Source organism: Phaenicophaeus curvirostris, chromosome 9, assembly GCF_032191515.1.
Source record: "Phaenicophaeus curvirostris isolate KB17595 chromosome 9, BPBGC_Pcur_1.0, whole genome shotgun sequence".
NCBI lineage: Eukaryota > Metazoa > Chordata > Aves > Cuculiformes > Cuculidae > Phaenicophaeus > Phaenicophaeus curvirostris.
In genome coordinates this window covers 5,533,682-5,558,066 of record NC_091400.1, presented here as the reverse complement: position 1 = coordinate 5,558,066, position 24,385 = coordinate 5,533,682, and the positions used below count along the sequence as shown (strand labels likewise).

The 24,385-nt window shown below is 42.2% G+C and overlaps 1 protein-coding gene across 1 annotated transcript; it reads right to left on the bottom strand.

Moving 5' to 3' along the window:
• Window positions 1-1,510: 1,510 nt before the first annotated feature.
• SIRT1 (sirtuin 1) lies at window positions 1,511-20,104 on the bottom strand. The gene is made up of 9 exons (XM_069864014.1): window positions 19,842-20,104; window positions 18,356-18,472; window positions 16,785-17,026; window positions 15,346-15,498; window positions 12,554-12,701; window positions 10,108-10,187; window positions 6,201-6,387; window positions 4,298-4,849; window positions 1,511-3,565 (listed from the first exon to the last, which is right to left on the bottom strand). The coding sequence occupies exons 3-9, from the start codon at window positions 16,995-16,997 to the stop codon at window positions 3,243-3,245; spliced, it is 1,656 nt and encodes a 551-aa protein (XP_069720115.1). The 5' UTR covers window positions 16,998-17,026; window positions 18,356-18,472; window positions 19,842-20,104; the 3' UTR covers window positions 1,511-3,242.
• Between the last annotated feature and the right edge of the window lie 4,281 nt (window positions 20,105-24,385).

Genomic DNA, 24,385 nt, shown 5'->3' with positions numbered 1-24,385 from the left:
TGTGAATGGAGTGCAAAAGTTAAGTTTCCTTCCCCTTTTTTGAGCAAATGCACCAGCTTTTCTATTGGAAGGAACAGAGCTGGCAGGCTGTAGCTAAAGCTCAGCTTCCGACAGGAATTGTATTTGCCAAGTCTTTAGATAATTTTAAGGGTGAAACTAATTTTATTAGTTATTTATGTGTTATATTATTAGTTATTTGTGTGTTAATTCTGCACAGAGGCTGTGAGAGTGCACCTGCTAACAGCAGTGCTGGAGTGCTCTGGGGGCTACTGATAGCACCTCACCAGGTTTGAGCTGTCTAGAGCAAGGTCTGGTTATTCTAATGCACGCTGAGATGTGACATTAAACTGTCAGAAAATGAGAGGGTACCTGGGGAAATGAGGGAGCAGCAAGCCTTTGGATGAGGGAGTATCGGAGACTGGTTGAGTGTGTGGGATGAGATGAGGAAGCAGTGATGCCTGCTGTAAGGACCAAGGGTCAGCCCTGCCCCTCCTCTTTAGTGTGCGGTGTTTGTGGAGCCCTGTGTGGGGATGTGGAGCGGCTCCTGTGGAGATGGTTAAGTGGGGCTGGGTGGATGCACGATGTGCTGCTGCTGGGCTCCAGCCTGCACATGTGAGCAGTTACTAAGACCTCTGCCAGCAGAGAGAGCTGCTCTTGGCTGCAGCGTGGGCTGTTAGTGGGGCTCTGCTGCTGGGAAGGGTTAATAATAATCACAGAGTGAAAAAAGCCATACCAGGGCAAAAACCACAGAACCCCTGTGAAAGGCGTTCATATGTTGTTTATAAGGACTACACACTACACTTGATCTTAGCCGAAAGGCTGAGAAGCGTGAATGAGAGCAAATGGCCTCATGTTGCTCCAGGGCTGGTTCAGATTTGACATCAGGAACAATTTCTTCATTGAAAGGGTTGTGAGGCACTGGCAGAGGCTGCCCAGGGAGTGGAGTCCCCGTCCCTGGAGGTGTTCAGAGGCTGGGTGGATGAAGTGCTTAAGGCTGTGATTCAGGAGTGGACAGGAATGGTTGAACTTGATGATTTCAAAGGTCTTCTCCAACCAAGTGATTCTATGACTTTGGAATGGCGCTTCCTTGTGAATTTTGAATGCTTATTGACGAGGAATGCCTGCAGCTGGGACCGTAGGATGCAGGATTCACAGGGACAGCCAAGAGTTGCTGGCTGTGTTGGGGTCTGAATGGCACAGAGTGCTTGGGTTTGGGGTGTCTCCTCAGAGCTTAGTCCTTGGCAGCCCTGTAGTCGGGGGTCTGCTCCTGCCACCTCTGAGGTCGGGTGGTTGTGCTTCTGGAGCGCTTACATTGTGGTTCAGGAGGTGATTTTACTAAAGACAGGGCCAATCAGCTTAATGTGAGCTTTTTTCTCCCCCAAGGGAACAGATGAGGGGAAAAAGCGATGGCCTGCGTAGCACCCCATGTGAGCCAGGACGGGCCCTGACTTTGTAGGGCCTCTTCTGCAGAGTTTTTAGCACCTAACTAGAAATTAACAGAAACCAGAAATCAAATGATGTTTTTAATAGTCTTTAGAACAGAGCGTACGAGTATAAAACACTGGTTTTGTATTTCAAAAGTTGCCGGAAGATAGCCAGTAATTTTAAACAGTCTTCTACAAAACATAGGCCAGTAGATTACATAAAAGACACTATATACAATATAAAAGAGCAGAAAACAATCCTCACTGTAAAAATAATTTAAAACAAAGTATTTCAATTTAAAATATCTCCTATAGCACAAACTAATACATTGTGACATGCAAGTGAAAACTAAACATATTGCATTCTTTAATGTAGCCAAATAAGAGCCGTATTAAATTTGGACAATGAGACAACATGCCGGCAGGTTCTGATGGAATACAGGACGCTGTTCTTAAATATTTAGTAGCCGCTGTAGCTTATTTTCAAGAACAGCTACTATACATCTTCCAAAATGTAATAAATATTAAAGCAAAGTATATGAATAATCTACATCGTAGAGTTCATTTGGGCTAACGTTGAAAAAGTGGTTTATAGAAAAACGCCGCTTTGCTTACTACTGCACTGTGCAATGTTACAAAATAGCGCTAAAGGCTGGAACCAATCCGCACTTGGAGATTTGCAGTGTCCAGGTTAAAGGCAGCCCAGGAACTGGAGCAGCTGCTTGGCTTTTAATATACAAGGTGGAACCAGCGGGCAGGAAATCGTATTCCCGACCTGAGACGTGACCAGCGTCCATCCAGATTAGGATCTTAATCTGTGTTTTCTCCACCTGGTGGTGCAAGTGGAGGCTCTCCATAGTCAAGAGTTTCTCCTGGTTTCATTGCATCAATAAGTATAAAGGAAGAGCTTCTATTTTTGCGCCTTCTCACACGCTGGTTGAAACACGATTCTGAACTCGGCAGTGCTTCCCCAGTAGAGCCTTGGCAATTTATCAAATGCTATTTTTAATGCAAGCTGCGCTATATCTGACTTCTGCGTACGACGTGAAAGACTTCTACCGCAGGGGATCCATTTTGTTTAAAATGCCACTATTATAATCGCTAAGGAGCCGATGTCAACATCGCTTCATGTCCACAGGAAGTATTAAACTCAGCAACCTAAGCATTTTCACAGCACTTCTTGATCAGTCTAAAAAATGTAGGATTTGTCAAGTGCTTGCTCTTTCTGTCTCGCTAGCTACTTGCATTTAAGTATGTCTCAAACATACAAAATAACCACTAAAGCAAAAAATTAGCTGCCACAGTCGGTCTTAGAAAATGCCAGTGTTTAATGACAGACGAGGCGCGAATGAAAGGTTTAGCAGAAGGGTTAAGAAGGTTTTAAATAAAACTGTTACAAAGCAAGAGGTGTGAAAATACCATTCTTTGGTCTAAATTAGCTGTTCCCTTTATATTAGTTTAACATTCCAATGGCTTTTTCAAAACTGTTTAAAAATAATATAAGCTGAAATTCTTAAGCAAAAATATGCATTATATACATGGATGCCTGATTAGACAGAGGAACTTAAAAGTGATCGGTGACAATTGTTTAGATATTCCTAGTACCTTAAAAAAAAAAAGGATGAGTTAGTGTTGAGTGCGCAGTAATAGACTTTTATTGAAAAAGGTAAAAAACTAAGCATGAAAATCTGTTTTAGTTGTTTATAAACACTACGTCCTTATGGTTTTGTTGCTCTAAATTCAGACGTAAACATACATTCTGACATGCCAAAGCTCCTACTGCTGGTGGAAAGTTCCTGTAACCAATCAGCGGTCACTTCACAACTTGTTGCTTGGATGCTCAGTCCCTGCTGCTTCATTCGTATACGCTGACACATCAGCTGCCGCTTCCTCTTGTTCAACTCCCTCTTCCCCGAATCCAGGTTCCTCTTCCCTCTCGGGAGCATCCTCGTCCTCTATGCCATTGTAAAACTCTTCAATCTCACTCTCATCCTCCACATCTAAACTCTGACTACGACAGGAACCGCTTTCGCTACTGCTCCCGCAAGAGCTAGAAGATACGATATCATCTTCAGAATCTGAGTAAACCTCGGCACCATGGAAAATATAGCGATTTGGTGGTAAAAATAGATACTGAGTACCTGAAACAGAATTTTACAAGTCAATCAAAGGCTGAAATAAATTACTCCTACAAGGGCTTGCAAGTGCCTGTCTGCATGCATACAGATCTATTTCCAACAGTGAAACTTAACTGACCGATCAGCTGACACGAGAAATGCCTTTATTTCCATGCGTGCATTTATTTTGAAGCACACAACTGCTTCTCTGGAAAGCTCAGCATTCCTCCCCCCTCCCCCCTTTGTCACAAAAGAGCAGTTAAACTCTGGTGTTCAGCAGCTTTTTTCCATGGGTGCCCATAGTCACAGCCAGGTTTCCAGTATTTGACAGCAGAACTGTAACCCGCTGTGTGCAACCCTTGACAAAACCAGCCTTGGCTTTAGAAAGCTGCAGTGTAATCCCTGGTTCTTCACCCCTTCTGCTGTTCTAGCATGGTGACTGGTTACATCAGTTCAGCAACTGCGTACTGGAAAGGCTAAAGTGCCTTCAAACCACACCTGGCCCCAGCTGCGAGATCTGCTTTTCAACTCCTACCCTGACCTCATACTTCAGGCCTACACGACGCCTGCCACACCGAAGTATGACCTGCTGTGCCTGGATTCCAAGCACTGAACGACTAAACTAAGTTTTCTGAAACTGATTTATCCAAACTCCACTGGTTCTGCCGAGGGTACCTTATTGGTTGTTTCAAAGCAAGTCTAGAACAAACATCTCGGCCAAAAAACTGCACAACACTGAAATGTTTTAGCACTTACCATCCAGCCTTTTGCTAATCTGTTCTTTTGCAGATCTGTTTACCCAGCACTTCTTCAGTATTTCATTTTTTTCTTTATTTTCTCCATTGTTAGACCCATTTTCCTTCATTGTTTCAGAGTTCATTAATTCACTAGTAGGGTTTTCAGATGGTGTCTGTGTGTCCTGAAGCTTTTCTTCTGGGCAGGTCCCTTTAGTTTCCGAGGCAGGGTCACAGTTTTCTACCTTACATTCAGATGCCTGTTCTGAAGACACCACCGCAGTATCTGGTGGGGTCATTCTCTCTGGTGAACTAGAGCCTTCTGAAATGTTCAAAGGTGTAGGCGCTAGCTCAGATGAGTGCGTTTCGAGCTCCTTGTGCATTCGTGGAGGCTTTTCTGTTATTTCTGAAAGTTTTACTGAGTTGTAGCAAAGTTTTGTATATTCACTACCTAGCCTTTGACATAATTCATTAATAATAACATCACAGTCTCCGAGAAGCTCCACATCAAAGTGTAGATGAGGCAAAGGTTCCCTATTAATTAAGATCTGAGGCACTTCATGGGGGATGGAACCTATAAAAGAAAGAAAATTTAAAGGTAGTCACTTTGGTTTCACTTTAAGCAAAGATTCGCTTCATCTATTCACTTTCAACAAGACCTGCACAGACCCATGAGGAAGATGATGAGCGAATCTCAGGTTTAACAGCAGCCGTTCGAGGTGCTGTACCTGCTGTAGCCTAGCTAGACTTTTTTCTGGTTTTTTTTACAGTAGAAAGTGTTCCTCTGCTCCATCCCTGAGAAACATGCCATAACGCTGACTACTGCAAGGTCTGGTCAAGTGCTTAAAAGGTCATTAATATTGGTACTGTAATCTCTTAGAAGAATTGCATTGATTCTGTGCATTTGTTTTATGTCCTTAAGTGCACGTGACTGTACGGCTGGTAAATGACATGCCATTAATGAGGTCAAAGTATTTCCAAGTACAGCCAACACCGTATCGGGTTCTCAAGCCATCTCTGAGACTTAAGCTTCCAAAACCCATCAGTTTGGTCACCAAGCATTGATTCCTCAGATGACAAACTAATGAAATCTGGTTCTAGGACACAGAAAGAGCAGGGGTTTGTGTAGTGGATCCTATCTTTCCAGTCCTTACACATTTCCCATCAGCCTAAACACTTGCTCTGCCTCTTGTACAGTGAAGAGGATGTTATTACAAAGGCCATGAGTGTGGTACTGCTGAGCACACATCCTTCACAGGCTTACAGGTGAAGAGAATTTCTTTAGTACCAGGAAGTCTTGCACTCAGTAGGTAAATAAATCACCTGTCATGGTATTTTCTCAGCCTTCCTGAAGGACATTTTTCTATAACATGTATTAGCAGAGATGTTTTTCCTTATCACTTTTAGAAGTTAAGGATCCAGCTGGTCTCACACTATATAATGCACAGTGTACCATTTATTATAAAGTACAGACGTAAAACAGCTACAGCTCAGACAAGTGCTGTGCTTTATTTGATTTTCTGATACTACAGGAAATTGTTACGGTACCAAAGGAGTCGTCTTTTTAAAGACAACTCCTTTCTAAATCTTTCAAGTAACTCTGAAAGCCTATTACTGCAAGCGGGGAGAGAAATGAATTGAATCTCACAACAAAGTCACTTAAGTTTTAGGATAGCAGTTCTTGAGATTGTAATTTTATGACATTGAGATCTGCCTGGAGTGTAGAAAAAGCACTTTAGAGTTTGTTACTTTCTTTGTTTTGCATTCGAGCTTTACACAGGCAACCAGGCTTCACCATGGACAACTAGATGCTTACTCTAGTTTCTTCACTGTGTTGAGCCAAAAGCACTTCTGAGAGCACTTAATTAAGACTTTCACTTCTGATCCAAGATTTTGGAAGAAAGTATTACTAGCGAATCACTTACTTGGAATCAATGCTACTGGTCTTACTTTCAGTGAAGATCCAATGACAATAAGGAGATCAACTTCATTTTTGTCATACTTCATGGCACGGTGGAACTGCTCAGGTAAGTTCTCTCCAAAGAACACTATGTCGGGCTTCATGATGGCAAGTGGTTCATCAGGTGGACATCTGGAACATCTAGGTACAACCTGCATTAAAACAGCTTCTATTACTACAATTCGAGGCTGTGCCCTTGAAAACATCAGATTTTAGCGATTCACAGATGTACTTCGGCAAGAGACAAGGAGGTTTCAGTGCCATTTCCTCATTTCATTTTTCTGGGGCTATAAAGGCAAGTCCATTTCTTACTCCGGCCTGCAGCAACTGCACACAGAAATAAAACTGCAGCAGGAGAAAAGAGGCAGCAGGAGAAAAGAGGAGTCCTCTTAAGTCAAAAGGGAGAAACCACACAGACCTACACCACAGTTCTTATCTGACAACTGAGACAAAGTCCCGAAGTCAAGCTCAGCAGCAATGCACCAATGAGCAATAGCCTCCTGTCTGATAGGAATACATTTTTTTTGGTTTCATCAAAGCAAAAACTTAGATTTCACTCTCAGTTGCCATTATAGGATCTGATGTAAACTCCTTCCTAATCAAAGAGTATATCGTAGAGCTTTACCTCTCTACTTTCTCCTCTCCTCCAAGAAGTTATGCATGTTCTACACATAACACAGCACGTAGCAGTTGCAAGCAGAAAGCGTACAGGACAAGAACACATGAAAGAACTTCTGTTTGGTCTCCCTTTTAAACTTTTTCAATTCCTCCAAAAACAGAGCAGAATCCTCTTTCACTAAAAACCGTGGAGCTTGTGTGTGTGGAGAAGCAGGCTCCCTTTACTCCCAACATCAGAGGATTTTCTGAGCTTTGGGACCTCTTCCAACTCTTTCCCATCTTAAGACTTTTTCAGAGAGAAGAAAAACAAGAACGTGAATGATGTACGTACAGACAATACTCCAATTACTACTGAGTAATTTTTCTTTCAAGTAGTTCAAGTCCTCTCAGCTGTAGCATTAAAATGTGATACCCCAGAATAAACCTAAGGAGGTAAATGTAGCTGCAGTCCTCTAGCAGTCATCACAAGCAAATCAGTGCTATGTAAAGGAGATGTATGTTATGTTACCTATTGCAATAGGAAAATATATTAAATCTGACACTTAAATGCAAACCAACTCCCTCTTGTACACAGAACACATGCAGAAAAAGTAGTACAGAACTGTGAAAGTTTAAATTAAAGAAGTAGTTTATGGATACCTGCAGCAGGACAAAAGACAATGCTTTCCATGTGAGGAAACATCACAAGTCAAAGGCCCTCCTCTGGTGTCCAAGGGCTTTTCCCAAAAATATAAGTTTTTGAACAAAGAATCCAATCCTTTGAAGAAAACCTTGTGGGAGGGATGCCCAAGAAGCAGTATGGCACAAGAACTAGGAAGTGGTTGGTATGGAAGAAACCTTCTCTGCATACCCAAGCTACAGGGCACGTAGTGACCCCACAGGAAGGGGAAAACCATCTAAGGAATCCTCCAAAGAGGAGCAGATAGACCTTGAACTTTGGCTTCAGATCATTACATATTAGAAGGAGATCTCATAACAGACACACAGCTTAAGCTTTTCTGAAGCTTTTTGCCCTGCTGAATCTTCTGTTGATGCTAGTGATGCCTTTGCACTTTCACCCTGAAGCTTAAGAAGGGAAAACAATTTGCTCTGTATTAGGAGGAAGGTGAAATGAAGACCTCTGACTTTTGATTTAAAGAGACCACATAACATTAACTCTGTTTCCATCACTTCTCATACGAAGTCCAGTTACTCATAACTTCATATATCTCTGTAGAGCAACTCATGTCCCTGTTCAAATCATGAGTCACTGTAATGGGCACATAAATGCATTTCAACACTACACTACTCACCAGCTTCTCTGCTAATCCTCAGAAAGGTCGTCAGTAAAGGGGAAGATCTACTTCAAGAGCTGAAATTGATACCAAGAAGTTAAAGCTAGTAACTGGCCATTCAATTGCTTAGGGACCTCCTTCCTTCTAGAAGAAGCAGTCCCCAAGACCCCACCACCTCTGCCGGTGTATTTCTCTAATGAGAGAGAAATGGAATTCCTCAGTGACTATTGATGTTATCCGTATATCAAAACCAAGATTAATAAAGATTACATTGGCTTAAGAATACCCAAGAACTACTGCATGTTTTCTGTTTCTTGGGCCTTTTCTTCCTAAATATGAGACCCTTTCACTATTTCTAGCTGCCTAAGACAGTCAAAAGCAAACTGAAAGCGTTACTTTGGGAAGTGACTGACAATTGTTTTAACTCCTAAGTTCTATGTGTGATTTACAACCGCTGCTGCTTCTCATCCAGAAGGATGGTTGTATACAGCAACCAAGAGAAAGAACCATGCTGCAGGGAACTAGCACATTATTGTGGAAGTAACAAAAGAATGAAAAGCAGCAACAAGAAATTGTTAGATTTCTAAACAGATGATCTCAATTCTCAGTCTTTAATATGCTGAAAGGAAATCCTGGCAGAAAGATGCTAGCTAGACTCACTTCCTTGGAAGCGCTTAAAAACCATCAGACGACGGACCAGAGCAAAGGACAGGTGGTATTTTTAGGGAAAATTAAGGATATATAACTGAACTTTGAAGTAGTGGAGGACAGCAGAGACTAGAAACTGGACTATCGCAATTCAGATGCCAAAACCATTTCCGTGAAGAGGGAACTGTTCTAGAACAAAGCTTTCAAAATGGACACTGTTTTGTTTTGGAAGTGCTGTTAGGAATACGATACCTGACTGCTGACAATTAAACCAGAAAATTACAGAATGCTTAGGAAGGTTATTAAGAAGGAAGAAAGCCTAAACTCCAGCCAGCTGGCTTCGAAGGCAGAGGAGCGGTGAACATCTGTAAGAAAAAAAGTTCTCAAAAATAATATGTTCTTAAAAGCCAAGTAAACCAGATTTCATGTTCAATATTTCAGCGTTACAAAGCTTCAGGCTTACAAGATTCACATTTCTTAAGGCTTTAACTCAAAAATCTCTTCTGAAAGGCTTTCATCGAGGTCCATGTCAAATGCAATACATGAAAGATTTACATCCCTTCCATGTTTCTCATGTTAAGTTGCAACACGCATCTGTCAAAAAAAAATGTAAGCCTGCAGAAAGAGTCCCCTTCCATTTGTATAAACAAGATCTTTGTGATCAGAGAATCAACATCTCTGTCCCTTCAAAAGAAGGGGAAGAAGAGCAAAGAAGGTCTTGCCAAGCCAAAGGTTCATCTGCTCTGACAGAGCAGACCTAACTCCTGCCTCGGCCCCAAGGCACTTCATACCCAGGTGTGGGGAGTTTGGCATACAGAATAGTTCAGAAGGCCTAGAAAGCAACATCCGACATCTCATCTGATCCTCTTCCATGCTCAGAGGCTGCTCTGTAGTTAACAGTTTCTCCGTGCATCATCTACTGTTAAACATATTTTTAACCTAAGTAAATGCTCAAAGAGCAACCAATGTTATAAGTAGCTAAGAATGCTTTCTCAGTGTGACTGGGAGTTCAGATTAACATAAAATAGGTATAAATTCAACCTTCTACTTACCACTTCAACCTCTGCTTTCCTTGGAGGTGCATTTAAAAATGGACTCGTATGGTTTTGTTCTGCTTTTTCCCCATGACCTAATTTTTGCAGTACAGTATCTACTTTTAAATAGTATAGGAAATGCTAAAATACAGACAGGCACTTTTATGACACATGCAAAGATATGTAGCCTTTTGAAAGCCGATCCTTAAAAGGAAATCCAAGGGTGGGTTTTCTTTTGAGGGGGGGTTGTTGAGAGTTACTTACTAGAAAGCAAAAGTGAGTTAAAGTAAATTTTTACCTGATTGAAAATATCTCCTCGAACAACTTCGCAATCAACTTTGTATTTACAGATCAGGCAGGAAGCTGTTGCAAAGGAACCTGAGGGGAAAAACCCGTACAGTAGAAAAAAGGATTTTCAGTCATTCAGGTTTGGTCTTTTTGCTCAAGCTGTTTAGACACAAAGGCTGTTATGTTGCAGTGCTGTAAAAACAGGTCATTACAAAGTAATTTAAAATTAAGAGAAGATACCTGTAGTACTAAAAGTAGTTCTTCCAGATGTTAGTCAGCAGAAATCTCATTTTAGGAGTAGGATATACCACGTGCATGTCAACAAAAACTGTATTGTGTCTTCTCATTCCCCCAACCAGTGCAAGCATATGCAAAGAGAGGAGAACAGAACCTCCCTTTTTCCTCTTTACAAAACCACTATCAGTAGTGCCACCAGCTCTGCAAACAGAACCCATGCGACCTCAAGAAATGGTAGGGCAAAATAACCAGGAAAATGCATTAGTAAAAACTTTCCTACAGGCAACTGAATAGCAGCACCGTTCCTTTCAGCAGAAGTGAGAAGTTACAGGTATATTGTTGTGCACTTGGTTTCCAGCTTAGCCAGCGCTTATTGCTTGGCAAGACCACGTTAAGCTGGTTGCTCCCTCCATCCAGCCACTTGGTAGCTCTGACTGGCCAGTTCCTGAAGCAGCTGAAAGTGATGCTTGAGTATCGGGTACAGTACCCGTGTCTTGTAGCTCTCTAAAGGGAAACCTTATCAGGTAGCTACACACACATGAAAATACGCAGTGTGAAGTCAGTGTAGCAAACAAGAGTGGCCTTTTTGTGTGCACATGTCCAGAAGTGACAGGCCTACAAGGCCTGTTATGTGCAGGAATGCTTAGATGCTGACAGAATGCTGAGGAGCAAAGTAAAGACTTGATAGGTTTTCTCCTAACCACGAAACAAGGCTTAAAAAGATCTGTATAACTGGCGGATCTTTCTGACCCTGCACTGGAATACGCCACTCATACAGTAACAGTCTGGTCTCTCCAGTTCTAATGGTGATGCGAGGGCAGTAAGAAGGCCCTGTGGCTAAGTAACGTACAGGGCGGTACAGAAGACCGTCTTCAAAAGGAAATTTGAAGAAAGGGAACCATTAAGATATTGAAAGCTTTGCAGAAGCTAGGAGCAGTTGAAAACCTCTGGTACAAAAACTTTATCTAGAGTATTATTTTAAATTACCCAAGATAAAGATATTTTCTGCTCATAACCTACTTACAGCTGCCAACCAACACTTACACTGCTAAATGGAAGGGATTGTGCGACCAAGTACAGTATCAAAAGATGCTCTGGGAATATTGAAGTAAAATGGAGTGAGAGCACAGAAGAACCTGGGGCAGATCACTTGTGAACAACTGGCAGTTCTGGTCTGCCTGAGTGTGGCAGTGATGTGCAAACAACCACATAAGAACTTCATGATAAACGTCTCGTATGCAATAGCAACCAAAAGAAAACACATGACACACTAAATACAAATGGAACCAGCACTAGACATGGGTTATTCAACAGGTAGGATGCTACCGTGTGCTGTTTATCACCATGTTGGCTTTGTCTGACAAAAGAAAACTGATGAATCTAGCACTGAGCTAACTTTTGCAGATAAGGAAACCAAGCTAGTTTGGTCCATGGAAAAGGTATAATTAGACAGACAGCTCTTACAAACATGCCAGTGCTGCTTTTAAACAATGTATTTGCCAGAAGTCTACTAAATGATCCAAAGGTGCACTTCAAGAACTGATCTTCTGTATCCTTTCTTTAAAAATGAAACCTTAGACTTTTTGCCTGACATTTACAAGTCCTTGGAAATGGAAAGCATATCAAGCAACTAATTAAGAGATGCCGTCTAATTTGGTATCATAGTTTCAGAACACGTATAACACCAAAGATGTAACAAGATGATCTTCAACAGAACTGAACTGATGGTAAATCCACAATATTTTATACATGAGATAAAAGTTGCTGAAGTGTCAAGATTTCAATGCAATGTAACATAAATAAAGAATCAGAGAGCAGCCAAATTCTGTCATTGACAGACAATGAGGGGGACCTATGAAAAGATCAATTTCCACACTGTTCTCATACTTCAATATAAAGAAACACCAAACATTTTAAAATTTAAGGTCTAGGCTTGTGTGAACAGGGGTCAGTGAAGGTAGATCTTCACTGACAGAAAAACACGACCATTTAACAAGCATAATTTCTGAAAGAAGTACTTGCACTCGAAATGCTTCCAATTTAAATACTTCAGCTACCTAAAAAAAATTTCAATATTTTAAAAGGGGGATATTTGGTGCCAAGAGATATTAATACAAGAAAAAACCCCAAACTAATTCCAATAGCGATTACCTTGTCATACACACCACTAAAATCATTACTACACATAAAATAAGAAAAACGAAACTAAAACCACTAACCATGACACTGTATTATCCTTTGGATTCCTGCAACCTGTTCCAGCGTGTCTATGTTCTGAGTATAATTGCGAAGCAGTTTTCCTTCTTTATCCATCAAAGCTATGAACTTGTGACAGAGAGATGGCTGGAATTGTCCTGGATAGATTTCCTAGGGAATTCAGAAGTACATTAGAAAGCATAAATGGATACACAATGTCTTTATTCCAACAGCAGCAATTCACACTGAGCTAAATATAACCAGTAATAATTACAACAGCAGTTAATGTTGTCACTCTCTTTGCATTTTGCCGTTTCTCAGATCCAACTCTTCCTTTGACAGCAGAGCATCTGATCATGGCAGGATGAATTGCTCCATGGAATTTTTTTTTTCCTTCACGCAGCATAAAAGCAAGGTTTAGATCCTTTTGGGTTTTGAGAATTATGAAATAGGAAAGCTTTGTTTTCCTTTGTCAGTGTCAAGTAACTTCAATATTTGTTATTAGAAACATATATGGTTTAACTGCAGTTTGACAAAATATTCATGAGGAATTTGAATTCTGGTCTTTTGGTTTGGGATGAGGAGTTTTTACTCCTCAGCACTATCAGCAGCCGCTTCTAGAAGATGGAAGCCCAGAAAGCAGAATGGCATTAGACATAAAGGGGAAGACAGGTGGTACTCAGACCGGTTTTGCCAATTCATCCAGTTGCTGTAGGCAGCAAGTTAAAACCACGTGGCTTAGCAGAGCAATGCACTGTGCCTGACAGATGCTGAGCCCTTCCATTCGAGCAGGGTAGGGGAGGTACGGTCTATCTAAAGGGCACATGGAGAAAACGTTGGCACTTTTGTAGAGTGATTTGCCGTTTGCTCACAGTGAACAAGGAGCCTGCCAAGAGGAAACATTAAATGCAGGCAGCTAGCTGAAAGCTTCACCCTAGGAACCTCTATCTAGACCACTGTGGGTGGTACTTCTGGTTGCTGAGGACATCAGTAGGAACACTACCACTGTTGCTCAGGAGCACTTATTTAGGGGAGGAACTAGAATTCCAGACCCTCTGCTCTCCAGTCACTCTCACCACTGAACAGCAACGGGGCTGGAGTTTCACCAGGGAAATCGAGGCCTTTTTACAGAAAAAGCACAAGAGTCACTGGCCAAAAGAAAGTTCACAAGAACTGCCGCTGCCTACCTTTACCTGTAGATACTTAAAGCTGAACCAAAAGTCCTAGCACAACAGTGAACTGTTAAAATAATCTTTGTGACAGCTCTGCCTTCAGCTACCATATAGCCTACCTGTTAACAAACAAAAAAGACTTTTTGAAAGCGTTTGTTTTTCCCCAAAATATTTCAAGTTACTCATAATTCTGAAGCTACACGTGGGTCTTTGAACTGCAGCAATGATCAGTGATTGTTACTACTTAGATTACAAGTAGGCTATTACACGATTCATGTGGTCCTAACAGCTTCTGTAGTGTGAATAAGACATGTTCTGTCACTGAGCTCTGCAAATTTATTTGGCTGCTCTTTGCCCCTTGAATGAAGTGAATTTAAGATTCCATGGACTAAGAAAAATCAATATTCTAACTGTGCTGATGGACAGAAAAGGAGGAGAAATTATTCTAGTAAAAAAAGTATCAGCCACATTTAATATGGACTGTTCTGGTAAAACCTGTATAGAGACAGGCTTCAAGTTCAGTTTTTTTGGTTTCTTTGCTGTGGGGTTTTGGAGGAAATGATGAGATTTAAAAAAAAAATTAAAAACCCAAGGAACTGAGTATATTAATGAGCACCAAAATGTGTTAGTATCTGGACAGGAGGCTTTCGGAGAAAGCCAAGCAGCTGAAGAATGCATTGATTTTTTCTTCTCCAATCTTTATAAAATAAGAGCAGTAGTATAAGTTGTGAGCAAATGGAAGAAAGAGTGAGCACTGCTAGTAGTGATTGATTTTCACAAGTCTACTGCTCCTGTAATAATTCTTATATTTTAATTTTTTTGTCCCGAGGCAATTCCAGACTAAAAGCAATTTTTTTTTTTTATTTCTACGTGTCTACAGCTCCTATAATTCCTTCTTCTCTCAAAGCTTTTTAATATCACTAACAACTTTCCAAAAACTGGTGCATTCTCCCTTTCAAACAAACACAGTCCCTGCAAAAAGGCTTTAATTCGCTAAGATGTACAGATCCTTGTGACAGCTATATCAAAACCTGAAACAAGAGCAAACTTATTAGTGCATGAAGCTGCTTTAGTCCTCTTTATTTTAAATACAGTCATAAAATGTGAATGCATTGTACAGCACTGAAGAGTGTGTCACCGCACATCGAATTCCAGCATAGCTTTCCACATAACTCATGTGCTGGCCAAACGTTTCTCATATTCCTTCATTTCACAGAAAGCAACAGCAGCTAAGATTACTGGGGTTTGATCAGATCACTCCAAGTTTTTATTTATCCTCCCTGAAGACACCTAGAATGGTTGCAAATACAATGAACCTGTAACAGGAACAGTAATAAGCTTAAAAAAATAAAGGAGAATGTTGCTAAATACTTCAAGTAAGGCAAATGGGCAGCTACATTCAATGACTGAAGTAACACTGAGGATATAAAATTGATACACAGCAAAGACCTGCCCAAGGAGAGAGGAGTTATGCCACCAAATTATGCCTCTCATTAAAGTAAATTCAATATATTAACATATTCTTCTATAGCTGATAAAAAAAGACAAAGATCCTATTTTGTTAACAGAACAGTTTTATATCAGATTTATGTATTTTGATGTTATCTTTCTTTACCAAGATAAGAACTGCTGGAAGACCATACCTTTGCAAACTTAAAAAAAGGTCTGGGATCCTTTCTGAAGTATTCTATATCAAACATTGCTTGAGGGTCTGGAAGGTCTGGAAAGTCTACAGCAAGGCGTGCATAGATGCCATCTCTTGATCTAAAGTCAGGTATTCCACAAGACACCGACACCTGAAATAGATTTTTGCGATCTGAAATAAGCAAAACTACATTATTTGGCTGTAAAGAGCTGCTATGATACAGACTACCTGGGAACTCATGTTTCTGTATGCTCACAGTGCTCAGAGACATTAAGAGCAAAACCAGTCTGCATTCTCTGTATTTACTTTGCTTTTTTTTTTTTCCCTTTTCCCTTTTTTTCAGACCGATATAACTATTCCCAAATCACAAGTAGGAAAAACAGCACAGAAACAAAGTTGGACAACTGGGTAAGAAAAGTAGTACAATCCATGGAGGCAGTCATAGGACACCAGAACTTACTTTTGCTGCGGGAAGTTTTGTAAGAAGTAAACAAAAATTTTAAATACGGTTCCACTGAATTGGATCAGTAAGCGTTAACTGATCTGCCAACTCAGGCTGGGACAAGGTGGTTGATATTTTCTTTTTTTACATGCTAACACAGTAACAGAATAGAGTCTTGCTTTTGATGAATAAACTCCTTATGATAAACACTGCTTATCAAAGCAATGCAATATAAGACTAAAATTTGTGTTGCAGACTATCCGCAAAAAACCGTACAAAGAGGAAAAGCAGGTGTGTGACAGCAATTATAGAAAGAGCATGACTGGGTAACAGAAGTAGCAATGCTTTTCTAACAAGCTGATTTGAATCACTCATCTTTTCTGAATGTTGTTGTACCCTTTGGGTATGAACAGAAGCTAAACCCAATCACCTTCTGTATCGTGAACTTGTACATAGGTTTACAGCTGCACAACAGTTTAAAAATGTTCTTTAATAAAAGAGTGAGCAATCTTATTCCCATCATACAGTGGCACGTGTTGAAAGTAAAATTCAGTGTACTGAATCCAAACTCTCCTTTTAATCCTCCACCCCCAACTCCTTTTTTTTCTCCCTAGGTCCCTCTAGCTCTATCAGGTATTCTAAGAGATCCACTGACATTTTGTTTAATAAATCATTACCTTTGTTTAAACTGAAATATGACAAGGACAACAAATATTGTGGAACAGAGAGGTGGGACCTTAGTCCATAACTATTTTGCATGGAAGCAACTGTTGAAGAGTTTAAATCTTAAAGAGTATTTTCTTGTAAGAATAGAGACCTTGTAATTTCCAACTTAAGCTCCAGTCTTGCAGCGTGCATGGTTCTAGTGGGCAGCTGTGCCTCCTCTTTCCATCTAGCACAATTATTTGATTACGAACGTTGCAAGGGTCACATCACCTGCATGCCGTACAGCACTCGGTAAGTATTTAACCAGCCGTCATTGAGGCAATACATACCCCAGCTCCAGTCAAGACCATTATTTTTTTGCATTCTTGTAAAAGTTTCACAGCATCATCAATTGTATTTATATCTTTTCGTTTTTTTCTTTTTGGTGGTTCTGAAAGAATGTTTATAACGATTTGCCACAGTGTCATATCATCCAGTTCAGGTGGAGGGATGGTTTCTGGTAGCAGATCTTTCAGAATTGTCCGTGGGTCTGTGCCTAACATGAGATGCTGCTGAACGTAAGTGTAGGGACCTAACAAAAAAAAAAATTTAAAACTAAGTATTTCAGATGATTATGATCATCCCATCTATTAATGCCGGCTACTGTAATTTTATTATTCCAATTTAATACTTTGTTGATCAAAACCCCTTTGCATTTTGATCTAAATTCTGAACTGATAGTATGGCGAGGTTTTTGACTTATTTATTTTATGTTAACCCATGAAGGATTTCACAGGAAGTTCGTCAAGGTAGAAATCCCAGTTCATAGCAAACTTGATGGCTCTTAGACTTGCACTTATTTAGCAACAAGATTTTCACAATGTATCTCCATTTTATGGCTTCATTTGTTTTTTTCCAACGTTTTGTAAGGAATTTATAGTAATAAGTGGGAGAGACAACAAACATACACATACTTTCTAGTCAGAGTATAAAATATCACTCGAGAGAGAGAAATAGGGCTCACCAATCCATGGATTTTTCTTGTTCTTTTAGTCAACTAACACTAATGATTTCGGACATGACCTCCTAAAGCCATCAACTCAATCCTTCCAGAAACACTTGAGATTAGAGCAGTAGAAGAAAAATAGGTAAATGACTCATAATAGCTCTCACTAAGGCTACTTAAAGTACACACAAAGAAAACAAGTGTAATATATATTTACCCAAAAAGTACCAATAGTGATCCTGTGAGAAGGGATCAGCAAATACAACGTGGGCAGATTTTAAGTGGAATATTGTGTTGGCATCACGTGTTGTCTTGCTGCTATTCTTATCAATACTGGCAAAATGAACGCTGTGGTATTATCACACCTGTGTAAGAAAGTCTCAACACCACAGCACCCTGAAAGCCACTGTCCCACACAAATCACCCATGAATTTAGCAGTAACTTCCCTCTGTACGAAGCGAGAACTTTCTGTGAGCTCCTAACTGTCATGCTTATCTGTTGCTAATGTGCAACACTACAGGCTAATAATTCCCAAACTGATATAACACTCAAGGCCCTCCAGACTGACTAAATCATACAAGAATCATCTTGTTGTTCCTTAAAGAATTAATACTAAGTAACAGGCTAGAAATATGCCATAGATCTGTTCAGTTTAGTGAGTCTGTGTACGCTTTTAATATCACAGCAGGAATTCTACACAAAATAGACATTGAAAATTTTAATCAAATGCAGCAATTTTAAAGAGGTTCATTTTTGAGCTCCTTAAGGAGCATACAGAATATAGTCAACGCTCTAAGCTGTACAAAGCAGTAACTGCAATTTTTTTGCAGCAGAATAAATCGTTTGAAGACTAGAAAAAATTAAGTAACTGTTCAAAGTCAAACAGCATCTAAGAACATTATATAGGCTTCTACCTATACGTGGTCTTGGGGTCCAGTCACTAGAACTTGCATGAGAGGCTCTGTCATCTTCATCACTATCACAGGAGTGAAAACCATTGGCTATGATTTCATCACTGAAAAGGAAGTTATCTGCAAGACAGCACAACAACGACAGGTTACACTTGAGCCAAATGGCACAGATTTAAAGATATCACAAAAGCTAAAATTGCATGCTTTTAAATTTGATTCCAATGCAGTACAAATAGGTAGCTTTGTCACTTAGACATGGAAAATTTCTACTTTCTTTTTTTTTTGAGTTTATAGACACGCTTTCAAGCCTTCAGAACATTTACTGCAGGCTTTGCTATCTTAATGCTGGCCTTCAGTGGACTAGATATTGATTGGGCATTAAGGATTGTATGTCTTCAAAAAATCCAAATGTTTTAAAAGAAAATTAAAAATTCCTTTCTCTTAAAATTCTCACTTCACTGAGCTCACTGAGAAATTGGGTAAATTGAAAATGTGTCACCATTTATAGACTGATCTTCGACCAGGTTAAAAGCACAGCATTTCAAAAGAAACTCACAAATACACATCTGGATACAAGCAAGTTACAGAATGTTGTTAGGCTGTTATCTTGCTAAGTGACCACATACACACTTCTATGATATTTCAGTTCTGACAGAAACTGTGCTACCCTGAACTGCCTTCCTAAGTTTATCTCATCCATTTTACCCTGCAGCTGGGTTTGGCTTAGAGCACTAGGCAGTTAGCTCAGCTCAGCTTGTGGCTGTAAGCCAGAGTAACTCAATCAGTCTTCATCGTGTATCTAGATGAAGGAGTCTAAAGAAGAACAACTTACTTGTCTTACAGCATGCATTACTAAGCTAACATTTAAGGGAAAAAAAAAATTTTAACCTGAACAGCTTATCAGAATTTAAACTACTAAAGCTTTTCATTGGCTTTATTAGAAATAGCCAGAGCAACCATAGCTTAATTTGTTGAAAACCTAAGATCACAAACAATTGACTGTTATGAGCCTTAAGCTGTGTCAGAGCAGGTTCAGATTGGACACTAGGAAAAACTTCTTCACCGAAAGGGTTATCAAGCACTAGAACAGGCTGCCCAGGGAGGTGGTTGAGTCACCATACCTGGAGGTATTTAAAAGATGGGTAGATTAAGTGCTTGGGTGTATGATTTAGTAGTGGACAGGTACGGTTGGGCTTGATGATCTCAAAGGTCTTTTCCAACCCAGTGATTCTATGATGCTATGAAGTTGCAGTCATAGTTTCTAAAGCAAAACCCAAAAATCACTACAATAGTTTTCAATCTCTATGTGAATAAACCTACAATATTTTAGGTAGGTTACTTTACTTTACTCTTACATAAAGAACACCAAAAACCAATATAATCTTTTTATTCAGAGATTGTGTTCTCCTGTTCTTTCTTTTAATTGGCATAAATACTTTATTCTGATTAGAATGGGAAGAGGTAGAGGACAGAAATTTGCTTTTTGTACCTGCTGTCTTGTTCTTCTGAGACCACAGGTGCTCATTGACATTACTATTTCTTATTAATCTATGTATTTACAGCATTTCACTTCCATCTCATTATGCATGAAGTCAGTGAACACATTAGCAAAAAGCATTATGAAGAAGAAAAAAGTTGATTAGTACACATCAGTAAGCGTAAGTACAAGTTTTAGTAAAACAACCTTTATGTCTACTGTACCAGAATTCAGTTTTATACTGTTAGAGGCCCATCCCACACAGGTTACATTGTCTCGCATTTAAGAAACACCCTGGCAGATACAAACAGGCTAAGCTAAGAGTTTAAATCCTAACACTTCCTGCCTATTGATTTGATTCCTCAAAGGACTAATGGGAACACTTGCTGGAACTAAGCAATCCACAGCGAAACATGAGGATTTGAGTAACCTGAGCAAAAAGGCTTCATATAAGGCACCGATAAGAGATCATTAGCTTTACTCTTGTGCTGTTCCAATGAAGTTTTTAAATACCACGGCTGCTCTGAGCTTATCTGCAGCTCTGTTCTCTTTCGAATTGCTTTTGCACAGACAGAAACTTTCTGAGTTTTACTATAAAGGCAAAATTATCTGCTTTACTGGCAGAATGCAGCATTTTATCTCTTTTAAGAAGACTTTCCAAAGCAGCACCTAAAAAAAACAAAACGAAAAAAAAAAAAAGCCCTCAAAACCTATCTGCTTCCATCAAGCAACACAAGGTGCTTTCATACCGATACCGCCCAAACCACTCTCCAAACCTGATCCGCAAAGAAACTTCTTAAGAAGATTATAGTTTAGTTCTGTGCTGCGGTCACTGAAATCTTAACCAGGACTGGCAAGAATTAACTGTTCAGAGACAAACAGCATCCGAAAGCATTACACAGGCTTCTACCAATATGTGCTCTCGGGGTCCAGTCGCTGATATTTTAAGCCGGACTGCGACCTTAAGTTCTTTTAAAAGTTATTTAGGGCTTAGTTGTGTGCTGCAGCCGCCGAGATCTCAGCCGGGGCTGCAACCTGAAGTTATTTAGAGTCGTTCAACACTGCTGCTCCCGTGCAAGCTCCAAAGGAACAGAAATAAAACAAATTACCACGGCACAAACCGTGAAAGGTAAACGGGGCTCATCGCTTATAGTAACTTTTTGCCGGCGACACGACAAGATAAAGGTGGGAGGGAGGGAGGCGAGCGGCCCTCCGGCCGGAGCCGCCGCGGGCCTGCACCGGGGGGCGATGGGAACGCGGAGCCGGGGGGTTGGAGGGGTTGGGGGGGGCGGAGGAGCCGCCGGGAGCCCCGTGCGGGGCGGGGGAGGGGTGGGGGGGCGGAGCCGCCGCGCGGGGGGCGGGTGTTTCCTCACCGGGCTGCGGGGCCGGCGCCGCCGCGTCTCCTCCGGGCGCCGCCTCCGCCCCCTCCCCCCGGCCCCGGGGCAGGCCCCGCCGCCCGGCCCCGCCGTCCGCGCCGCTCCACGCCGCCTCGCCGTTCTCCTCCTCCGCGGGGCCGCCGCCGGTCGTCACGGCCGCCGCCTCGCCCGGCGGCTCCGCGGCGGCGTCGGGGGGCGGCGTCGGCCCCGCGGGCCGGTGTTGCGCGGCCCCGCAGCCGGCGTCTTCCGAGTCCAGGCGCTGGCGCTTGGGAGCGGGCTCGGCGCTGCCGGCCGCGCCGCCGTGGCGGAGACGGAGGAGCGGCGCCTCCTCGTCCGCCATCTTGGAGTGGGAACCGCCGCCCCGCTCCCTCCCTCCCTCCCGCCCGGCGCCGCGCGCAGCCGCCGCCTCCTCCCCCGCCCCCGGGGTTGGGGGTGCGATTTAAACGGGGCACGTGACCCGGCCGCCGCCCACGCGGAGGCCGCAACAACAACAAACCGGGGCACGTGACGAGGGAGGGGGCGCGCGCCGTCCGTTCGTCACGTGACGCCCGCCCCCGCCCGCCCTCAGCCGGGCGCGTTCCCGCGCGCGCCATGGCGGCTGCTGGTCACGTGGGGGCGGGGCCCGCCTCCTCCGCGCCGCGGGGTTTATTTGGGGCGGGAGGCGGGCGCGGATACAGCGCGCGGAGGGGGTGGGTTTTTTTTCGCTCCTCGTATCGGAAATGCTGCAAATCGACTCCATGAGGCTCCGTTCGGGGGTTGGGAACGCGAGAGCCCTTCGGCAGTCCTGGGCGAGGCGGGGGCGCTGCCGGTCTGTGCAGCGAGGGGGCAGGATGCGTGTCCCGCGCACACGGGGATAGGGAGAGTCCCCCGGGAACGTCTTGCTTTTCCTTGCCGAGGACTCGCTTAAATTTTATCATGAACTTCACAACAGTCACATCTCTGCAAAGGGATCTGAACAGGCTGGACCGCTGGGCAGAGTCCAATGGGATGAGGTTTAACAAGGCCAAATGCCGGGTCCTGCACTTGGGGCACAACAACCCTGAGCAGCTACAGACTGGGAGAAGTCTGGCTAGAAAGCTGCCTGGAGGAGAGGGACCTGGGGGTGTTGGTTGACAGTGACTGAACATGAGCCAGCAGTGGCCCAGGTGGCCAAGAAGGCCAATGGCATCTTGGCCTGTATCAGAAACGGCGTGACCAGCAGGTCCAGGGAGGTTCTTCTCCCTCTGTACTCGGCACTGGTGAGACCGCTCCTCGAATCCTGTGTTCAGTTCTGGGCCCCTCACCACAAGAAGGATGTTGAGGCTCTGGAGCGAGTCCAGAGAAGAGCAACAAAGCTGGTGAAGGGGCTGGAGAACAGGCCTTATGAGGAATGGCTGAGAGAGCTGGGGGTGTTTAGCCTGGAGAAGAGGAGGCTGAGGGGAGACCTCATTGCTCTCTACAACTACCTGAAAGGAGGTTGTGGAGAGGAGGGTGCTGGCCTCTTCTCCCAAGTGACAGGGGACAGGATGCTAAAGCTGACTCTAACAGTCTAATCGCTTACTCATGTTAGTGCTGTTGAAGGAGTTGCTCTTAAATCGGGGTGTTGGGTTGGTAGTGTCTTGGTCCTCCTCTCTTTCTGCAACTCTGAGCATGAAATTTGCGCAAAATGCAAACCTCATTCGTGTTATAGAATCACCAGGTTGGAAGAGACCCACCGGGTCATCGAGTCCAACCATTCCTGTCAAACACTAAACCATGCCCCTTAGCACCTCGTCCATCTGTCCCTTAAACACCTCCAGGGAAGGTGACTCAACCCCCTCCCTGGGCAGCCTCTGCCAGTGCCCAATGACCCTTTCTGTGAAGAATTTTTTCCTAATGTCCAGCCTAAACCTCCCCTGGCGGAGCTTGAGGCCATTCCCTCTTGTCCTGTCCCCTGTCACTTGGGAGAAGAGGCCATGTTATGTTATGCCTTGAACTTCTTGCAAGTGCATACACTGTCCAAAACAGTTAAAGTCAGTAGAGAAGAACTGATATTGGAAGATTCGATGTATTCTAAGAGAATAAATTCAAATACAGATCTGCAGATCTGGCTGTTGTATTTAAAGGGCCATTCATGACTTTTACAAGTTTATTGTAAACCTCCTGTTGTGCTGAACCAGAACTTAGTTTCAGTTTTGAGTCTTAAACAAGCAAAATTGTTGATGGTGTGTTGGCAATGAATGGAAACGTTTTGTTTGTGTTTGAGTACAGAAAACAAATACGAGATTTCCTCACTTTCAGTACTGTTTGTACGCCCTGAGCAGCGCTCACCAAAACATGTGTGGGCACGTAAGCTGTGCCATCTACTGCACTGTGTCTCTCCTCCAAATAAAGTTTATGTCCTGAAGGCGATCTGTATAATTTTTTCTGTGCATTATGTGCAGGTTCTTATGCCCTCCTTCTTTCATGATGCTTTGCTCTGTGAGTTGTCCCACGGAAGACAGTAGGAACAACAAAAGTCTGAGTTATTATTCAGGATCAGTATTTTCTGTCCTCTGCACGCAAACTGGATCAGGCTGTTTTGGGACACTTTGTGCTCTTGGACGTGCAGTTCACCTTGCGGCACGGAAACAGCCACTGAAAGCCAGAGGGGAAAAGGGTTAAAGAGCCTTCCCTTTCACCTTGCGCAAATATGCAAAAAATACTTGGACAGGAACGGTATGTCAGGAGTGCTGTTAGGAAGAGGGACCGCTGTTTGTTTTTTGTCCTCCCCCAGAGTACAATCTATTTAAATATTTACACGGTCTCTTGCTAAAAGACTTTCTTTTCTTTCCTATACTTTTCTGGTTTATTCTTAAGTGATGAATAGGAGAGAGGGAGAGATTTGTAATTGCAAGTTACTCCTCTTCATTGAAAAAGTATATCTATTGGTTTGTTTACTTGGAGGAATATAGTAGTAGTGTTTTTGAACGGATGTAAGTGGTTTCACTGAGGCTTTTGCTTTGCTATTTAGCACTATTGCTTGTTCTTTTCTTGTGCTTCATGTATTTTATAATGTTAATAGGGCATCTGAACATACAGTAAAAATAGAAAACGCCAGACAATACAACCTTGATGAGAAAGCAGTTAAGAATAATATTATATGTAGATAATTTCAGAAAATAAATACTATAGTTAATAAAATAAAGCCCTTGTAAATGTAAATTATTTTATAAACCATTC

Bases quoted from the DNA above. Each gene is read 5' to 3' on its own strand.
- SIRT1 (XM_069864014.1), bottom strand. From the start codon at position 16,997: ATGTTAGGCACAGACCCACGGACAATTCTGAAAGATCTGCTACCAGAA. The intron at 6,388-10,107 runs GTAAAAATTTAC...GTTTTAATGCAG, and splicing joins GAGGAGATATTTTCAATCAG to GTTGTACCTAGATGTTCCAG. The intron at 3,566-4,297 runs GTAAGTGCTAAA...ATTCTGTTTCAG, and splicing joins GATTAGCAAAAGGCTGGATG to GTACTCAGTATCTATTTTTA.